At 56.0% G+C, this 8,229-nt stretch overlaps 2 protein-coding genes across 2 annotated transcripts in view; one reads left to right on the top strand and one right to left on the bottom strand.

Moving 5' to 3' along the window:
• The window catches only part of RPL18 (ribosomal protein L18), a 6,988-nt gene extending 5,529 nt beyond the window's left edge, over window positions 1–1,459 (bottom strand). The window contains exon 1 of the mRNA XM_011374589.2: window positions 1,314–1,459. Coding sequence (XP_011372891.2) covers window positions 1,314–1,316 — 3 coding nt within the window. The 5' untranslated portion in view covers window positions 1,317–1,459. The remainder of the gene's footprint in view (window positions 1–1,313) is intronic.
• A 476-nt stretch (window positions 1,460–1,935) lies between these two features.
• The window catches only part of SPHK2 (sphingosine kinase 2), an 8,853-nt gene continuing 2,559 nt past the window's right edge, over window positions 1,936–8,229 (top strand). The window contains 5 exon segments of the mRNA XM_023520141.1: window positions 1,936–2,866; window positions 5,832–6,306; window positions 7,091–7,240; window positions 7,323–7,417; window positions 7,498–7,613. Of these exon segments, the coding sequence (XP_023375909.1) occupies window positions 2,828–2,866; window positions 5,832–6,306; window positions 7,091–7,240; window positions 7,323–7,417; window positions 7,498–7,613 (875 nt within the window). The 5' untranslated portion in view covers window positions 1,936–2,827.

The following is an 8,229-nucleotide window of genomic DNA, read 5'->3' as shown; positions in this document are numbered from 1 at the left end:
TTGACCAACAGCCTTAGGTAGATGTCCTGGCTCTTGGGCTCCTTGCGCCGAACCTTTCGGTCTTTGTTGTGGCGGATGTCGACCCCCTGCAGGGTAAAGGGGACAGACATGGTGGCTGCGTGTGATCTATTGGGTCACTCACCCCTGACCATCCTCAAGTATCACTTATCTCCCAGACAGAGCTAGAGCTCCAGGCTCTAAGGAGACAGTCCAACCACCAGGAGGCCTCTAGAAGTCACTTCAATACTCTGGGCCTCAAATGACCCCTCTGCAAAAAGAGGCTAATTCTATATGCAAAGTCTTCAGCACATAAGAAAACAGCACCTCGAAACGGTTTAACACAGCTGTCAAATGATTTCCACAAAAAATGTTAACTCCAGAAGTCGTGTTTTTCAACAATCTAAGTGTTTAAGTTCCCAGTACTTGCTCCCACACATGGAGGGTGACGAAAAACATTTACACCAAGGGCAAACGCTAAGCAATAACGAACCTTTATTTAGAAAGTAGTCCGTACAGAAACAGTCTTAGAATGATCTTTTATGCACGCCCTGAAACCAACAACCCGATGAGGTAGTTTCCCACTTTAGCGCTAAGAAAACTCTGGGAAGCTCACCATTTCCACTCCCTCCCTGCCTGCCTGCTCTCCTGAGGCTGTTTAGACTACGTTATCCATTGTAAAGTACTTAATTATTAACAGCTCCCACTGAACTAACACTTAACATTTGCAAAAACCTATGGCGAATATGTCCTACAACTTCTTTCTTCCGAAACTCAAATATACGAGACAATTACTGTCCCCAATGAACAGATGGAAACAGTGAGGCACGGGCTGGGAAAGCAAGGTCTCCGGGTGGGCAAGGAGCTGAGACTCACACGAAGGCCTGTCTGCCCCCCAAACCCGGGCACTGGACGCTCGACACCCCCCAGAACCCAACTTTCCAGGATGCAGAGTGACAACTCTGGGTAGAGGCAGCAAAGGTAAGAGATAAAAATGGCTGTGGGAACAGCGCTTGGGTCCGAATCCCGGTTCCGCCACTTCCCGGAATTTTGACGCCGGTCGTTATCACTCAGCCACCCGGTACCTTAATTAGGGCAGCTATTCAATAGGCGCTATAATGAAAATACAGGAGGGGCTGAAGTCTGATATGACTGACCCATGCTGGTCTTCGGGTCCCCCGGGTAGCCCCCCACCACGGGAATCGCCTCCTTCAGACACCCCCGGAACCCCTGCCTCCCTCTGGCGCGGCCCCAGCACGAGACCGCGGCGGATGGCGGCGGATGGCCGAGCTCCGAACGCCGCGAAGCGCACTCACCATGATGGCGCCTTCTGTTCCACCAGGTCCGGAAAGAGAGAACGGAGCCGGGGTGGGCGGGGAAAGCCTTCCGCGAGCGGCGCCTCCGTGACGTCACAAGGCCGCGACGCGGCGATCTAGCGCGACGCGGGTCTCTCTATGGTGAATCGGACCTCCAGCTAGATGGGCTTTTCCCGAATAAGGTGTCGGGGAACAACCAAAGAGGAAAGGGGGCTACGTCAAGGAGGGAAAGGCCAGCACGTCTGGGGCCTCTCTGGCCCTACCCGGCCCCCGTTTTCGATACTCTTCCGGAAGAAAGAGATCTGGGAGCGAGAGAGATGTCGCGCGGAGCTAGGAGGCCTTGTCGCGCGGTGACGCTCTGGCCCGAAGCCGACGGCCTCTCTGTGGCTTTTGGAGGACCGGGCGGGCCGGGTATTGAAGGTGAGGAGGCGGGGCAGGCGGGACAAACCCAGACCTTCGGAAAACCGCTGACCGCATTCCTTTCTATTAGGCTGATCTCTACCTTATCTCGTGCTGCGCTTTCGGGCGCGGGCACTGGTCGGGGAGTCCTTCTTGCGGTCTGACTCGAGATCTTGCAGCAGCCCAGTCTATAGCAGACAGGATTTCAACGTTTTAGGTCACGCTTCTCCCTCTGCCCTAAGATGGCCCTGCCTTGACCCCTTCTCAGCCTCTGTCACCTCGGGGCTGCTTTCCCCAGTCAAAGAGAATCAAGTGGCCCAGCGGGTTCCTTGTGGTAGATGTGCACGGTCCTGGAGTGCACGGGAGGCACGCTGAGGTCCCGGGCTTGGAGAGTGTAGTAGAGAGAGGGGATGGGTAAAAACTGAAGGAGAAGGGTTGGAGAGACTTAGAAAGAGAGAGAGTTTCAGAGAAGAGGAGGAATGAAGACACAGAGGGGAAATGGACAGAGACCCAGCGTGGGGGGGATAGAGACCCCGGGGGTGAGGAGACCTAGAAAGAGGAGGAAGATGAGAGCAGGGAGGAATCGAAACATAGGAAGAAGGCAATGCCATCTGTAACCAAATTCAAATCCTGGCTCTGCTGCTTAATAACAGTGTGACCTTGAGCAAGTCATTTAACTTCTGTTTGCTTTACTTTCCTTATCTACAAAAAAGGGATGACAATAGGTCTGGCACGCAGAGTGTCTTTCAGCGTTATATAGGTTACTAAAAATGCTTACTACAGCGTCTTGCACATAGTAAGTGCTCAAGAAAAATGAGGGCCCATCCCTGTTTATTGGCTTTTATCAGAGGAGACAAGATGAACTGGCTGGGGCAGTGACAAAGCTGACCTCTTTTCTCTCTTCCCAGGGAGCCCTTGCCCCTTGGGCCTCCAACACATCCAGCCTGGTCTCCTGTAGTCTGCCCTTGAAATTCTGACTTATTCACCTCGTCCCCACAGAGCCAAAGGCCAGGCCTGAACAGTGAAGCTTGACTCCTTGTCCACACCACCCTCCCATGGCCTCCAGCATAGGGCCAGGGTCTTGCTGATGTGGTAACACAGCAGCGGGCCAGCAGATGAATGGACACTTTGAAGCACAGGAGCAGCAAGACCAGGTAAGAGTCCCTCTGAAAGTCAAGATCACGGTACCATGGGACAGTTTACTCATCTTCCTTGTCCCTGTTCCCCTTGTCTCTTGTGACTTGGTCTCTTTATTGTGTCCCAGCCTCTTTAATTGGTAGATCTGCCTGTCTGCCAGGGTCCCAAATTCAGGTGCCGCGTTTCCCTGTTTCTGTCCCCCCCGCCCCCCTTCTGAGTCTTTCTTTGGCACTTTGGTGCTGTCACTACTCTGAGTTAAACACAAGGTACATTATTTGGCAATAAATGAACTTCTTCCATTTAACTGTTTTTAGCAAGCTCTGTCCTTATGTCCTTATGCATGTGTTTCTCCCTACAATTCTGCCTGCTTCTAGGTCTGATATTATTCTTGCCTTGATTTCTTTGGGTTTCACCATGTCTTTGCCTCTCTCTGTCTATCTGCCAACATCTTTGCTTTCTGTCTCTTCGTCTCAGTTCCTCTCAGTCTCTGGGCCTCCAACATTCTCTCCTTACATCTCTCCTGATTTAGAGGTCTCTCTGATACTGTTTCTCCCATCCTTCCTTGTGTCTCTGTCTTGCCATGTAACTGAGTCATTCACTAGGCAGATGTGTATGTCATCCTGCCTCTGCTGTAGTTTGAGCCCAAAATAAATTGTTTGACATTTGAAAAAATTTGATATACAATATTATATCAATTTCAGGTGTACGACGTGATTCGACTTCATATACATTTGCAAAATGATCACAAGTTTAGTTACCATCTGTCACCACCATGCAGAGTTAATACATTATTGACTATGTTCTCCATGCTGTACATTAAATTCCTATGGCTAATCGATAATTTGTGAATTCATGAGCCTCTTCTCCCTGGTTTTCATTCTAGTGTCTGTCCCCGTCTCTCTCTGTATGTCTTTAATTTTCTGGGTTTTCTCGCATCCTTACCTCGCACATTCTTAATTCTACTTTGTCTTCGTATCATTGCTTTTCTCTACATCTTTCTCTCTGGCTCTATCTGAATAAGAGACAATACTCTCCAAGTCTCTTATTGCCTCTGACTCTGCTTCTCTAGGCCTCTTTTATTAAGTCCCTTTGCATAACTTCGGGTTTTTGTTACCTGCATTGGGATCAGTCTGTCTGCAGCTACAGACCGACATCGTGCCCCCTCTCTTTTATAAATCCGATGGTTGGGACCTGCCCACTTGCCCTCAACAAGGATGGCGATATAATCGCTGGTCGTGGGGATACGGTGCCGCCTCTGCTGCGCGTGTTCCCCGACTTACAATGGCGACTGATCTCGCGAGATTGATGCCCCGCCCAGTTCTCCGGCTCTCCCGGCGCGGGCCCTTGCGCCAAACTCGCGAGTTGTCTGGGTCCGCCCCCCGCGCGCACTCATTGGTGCGGCTCAGGCTGGCCGCGCGGCCATTGGCTGAGCGGATGCACACTCCCCCCCACACCCCTGGGTCAGCTGGGGGCGGTTGGTGGTGACTTGAGGGGCAGCCTGGAGGAGGACCCGGCGTGTGAGGAGGGTTCGGGGGCTGGGCAGGGACCCGAGTCTGGGAAACCAGGGGACCAAGAGGAACGGAGAGACGCAGGCGCAGGACTGGGGTACCAGGGATGTGGGATGGAGATGGAGAACCAGGAACGGGACTGAGGGATCCGGGAATGGAAACCCAGGTCTGGGACTGGGTTGTGGAAATCGGAGGTGGCGGGTGAAGGCCCGGGACCGCGGAAACCCGAGACAAAGACTCAGGGTTATGGATTGAGGGGACCTATGGATAGAGACCCAGGTCCAGCTCTGGGATACCTGGGAAATGGAGAGAATGGAGACCAGGCCAGAGGCTCCGGCCCAGGACTCGGGGAGATCTAGGGCTCTGTGTCTAAGCCCGATATGAAGCAAGCAGTGGGGCTTGAGGGAGCGTCCACTTATGGGGGTGTATCTGGGGCAGCTCCCCTCCTGGGGGAGGTCAGGGGCAGGACTGGCGGGTGGCTAGGTGGGTGGGGCAGTGGGGAACAAAGGTGAGCAGGAAGGAGGAGGCAATAGCAGGGCAGAGGACAGGGGGAGGGCCTTTGGGGAGGGGACCTCTGGTGCGGCTCCCATCCCTTCCCTGGAGAGCAGGCGGCCAGACAGACGCCCAGGTCAGTCCTCAGAGTTCAGTTCTTGGCCCCCTGACCCTTGCAGGTGCCTGCATGTGGCTCTTCTGGCTCTGACCACTTAGCCCCTCCGTGTCACATCCGTTCCTTAGTCTTTCTTGGTGTTTACATCTCCTGCCTCTCCTATCTGCTGCCTTTTTCTCCCTCGTCTTTTTGACCCTCAGAGGGTCTCCCGGAGCACTAAACGCTTACTCTCCTAGGTATCTTTCATCGTCCTAGGTCTCATTTCATTGAAGCTGTTTGTCTCCTTCTCTCAGGGTTTCTCTGGCTCTCAGGGTTTATCCCTCTTTTCCTTTGTGTCTGAGTGTCTCTCTCTTGTTACTCTCTCTGTCTGGAGACGTGTGTCGTTTTTCTGTGTCTTTGCATGTCTCTTTCTTCCTATTATCTCCGCCATCCTGATCTCTCTGCCCTGCCTTATTTCCCCCAAAAGCCCTTATCATCCAACACACGATATTTTACTTTATCTTGTTTTTCTGTCTTCTGATTAGACTATAGACTCCGTGAAAGCAGGGATTTTTGTCTGATTTGTTCCATGCTGTGTTTGCTGGGCCTGGCACTGACTGGCACGTAGAGGGTACTGGGTAACTATTTGGAGAATAAATTAATGAATGAATGTTTGCATGGCTGGGTGCACACCCTCCAAGATTCTGGCCTTCCTGTGCAACTGATCTCTCGTATCTTCAGGGTCTCCCCACACCTGTCCGGGCCTGTCTGTCTCTGGTGCACCTGTGATCCCCCTCATTGTCTCCTGTCCACAGGCCTTGCCCCTGCTTCCCTCCAGCTGCCATGGAGGTCCCAGACTTTGACTCCTGCCCTCTTTCCTCCCCACAGAGGCTGGACCAGGAGCTGACCTGGAGCTGGGGCCACAGGCCTGGGAGTGCCCTGGACAGGGCCGAGGCCATGGCCCCGCCACCATCCCCACCATTGGCTGCCAGCACCCCGGTCCTGCATGGCGAATTTGGCTCCTACCCAGCCCGAGGCCCACGCTTCGCCCTCACTCTCACACCACAGGCCCTGCACGTGCAGCGGCTGCGCCCGAAGCCTGAAGCCAGGCCCCGGGGTGGCCTGGTCCTGCTGGCCGAGGTCTCGGGCTGCTGCACCCTGCGGAGCCGCAGCGCCGCCGACTCAGCAGCTTACTTCCGCATCTACACCTACCCGAGGGGCCGGCGCGGGGGCCGCCGCAGAGCCACGCGCACCTTCCGTGCGGATGGCGCAGCCACCTACGAGGGGAACCGTGCTGAGGCCCAGCGCTGGGCCACCGCCCTCACGTGCCTGCTGCGGGGACTGCCGCTGCCTGGGGACGGCGGTGAGCCCCTGGGCCGCCTTCGGGGCTCCGCGGAGCTCCCTCTTTGGGCATCTCTGCCTCCACTGTTCCGCGTGTGTGTGGCGTGTCTGTCCGACGGGTGGGAGCAGACAGGGAGGGGCCGCAGGAGGAAAAGTCGCAGGCTGAGAAACATGATGTGTGTCTGCTGCCCTCTCACTGGGTTCCTGTCCCCGTCCCCTCCCCCCACTTCCATGGGTCCTGACCACAGATGAGTCAGAGGCACTCGGGCTGATGAGAGCAGCAGACTGAGACGTGATCAGTCACCACCCGGGGCACTTAGAGGTGGCATCTAAAACATTAGCCTGTGGGGGTTTGGAGAAGGCTCTCAGGCAGAGGCCTGCACAAAGGCTTCTCGGGTGGCAGGAAGGTAGATTTAAGTGTCCTCATCTGGTGGGACTTCCTCAATCCTCCAGGATCCTGTGGGCTGCCTGGGGGCCGGCCCTAAGGGGTGGTGACGGGGTGGGAGTCTGCACAGTGAAGCAACCTGATCTCGGCATGCAGGTGTTCGGGGTGAGGAAAGTGGAAACCACAGCTCTCCTCCCTTCTCCCACACATGGGTCCAGAGGGAACGGGGATTAGACACCCAAGCCCTTTGTTTCAGCACCTGGGAGAAAGGGGTGGCCTAGACAGGTGAGGCCCAGGAGAAATACAACTTTGAACTCCCATGAGGCTCCGGTGCCAGCCCTCGTGCTGTCTGCGGTTACTGTTTCTGGGGTGAGGAGCCTGGGCCCCTGGCCTTTGTGGACCCCTTCTCCTCTCTCTGCAGAAATCACCGCCCAGCTTTTGCCAAGGCCGCCCCGATTGCTCCTCCTGATCAATCCCTTTGGGGGGCGGGGCCTGGCCTGGCAGTGGTGTAAGAACTACGTGCTGCCGATGATCTCTGAAGCTGGGCTGTCCTTCAACCTCATCCAGACAGGTAAGGGTGGCATCAGGATGGATGGTGGGGGCTGGGGGTGGGGGGGGAACAGCCTGCCTCACCTCCTGGTTCCCCACATTAGAACGACAGAACCACGCCCGGGAGCTTGTCCAGGGGCTGAGCCTGAGCGAGTGGGATGCCATCGTCACGGTCTCGGGAGACGGGCTGCTGTATGAGGTAGGGCAGGAGCCCCCTGGCCCTGGGGGGACTTTGGAGACCAGGACCAGCACCCAGGTGTCTGGTCTCCGGCCCTCCAGGTGCTGAACGGACTCCTAGAACGCCCCGACTGGGAAGAGGCTGTGAAGATGCCCGTGGGCATCCTCCCCTGTGGCTCAGGCAACGCGCTGGCTGGAGCCGTGAACCAGCACGGGGGGTAGGTGGACCGCTCCTTCCGCGGGTGAGCCTGAGGGTGGGCCAGCCGGGACCCGGCACCTCTCCCCCTCCTCTCCCCGTCTGCCAGTCTACCGTCAGGTCGATCCGTCTGGCATTTTTGCTGGTCTTGTTCCCAGCTGTACCTCTAGTGCCTAGAAAGCTGTGCCTGGAACACAGGCGACACTCAGTGAATGCTTGTGGAGAGGAAGAATTGAAAGGGAACCTGGCCCAGTAAGGAGAGTCCACCTGGAGGTGGCCGAATGGCTGTGGGCGGGCCCAGGGACATGGCCTTCCTGGTCCCCAGGCCATGTGTCTCTCCTCCCTTCCCCACGCTGTCTGTCACCCAGGTCTGTTTACGTTCTCACTGTGTCGACTCTCTCTGGCTCTGAAGGTTTGAGCCGGCCCTAGGCATTGACCTGCTGCTCAACTGCTCCCTGCTGCTCTGCCGGGGTGGTGGCCGCCCGCTGGACCTGATGTCTGTGACGCTGGCCTCCGGGTCCCGCTGTTTCTCCTTCCTGTCTGTGGCCTGGGGCTTTGTGTCAGATGTGGACATCCAGAGCGAGCGCTTCAGGGCCTTGGGCAGTGCCCGCTTCACTCTGGGCACGGTTCTGGGCCTC

The sequence above is a fragment of the Pteropus vampyrus genome, unplaced genomic scaffold, assembly GCF_000151845.1.
Source record: "Pteropus vampyrus isolate Shadow unplaced genomic scaffold, Pvam_2.0 Scaffold250, whole genome shotgun sequence".
NCBI lineage: Eukaryota > Metazoa > Chordata > Mammalia > Chiroptera > Pteropodidae > Pteropus > Pteropus vampyrus.
This window is presented reverse-complemented; position numbering and strand designations above follow the sequence as displayed.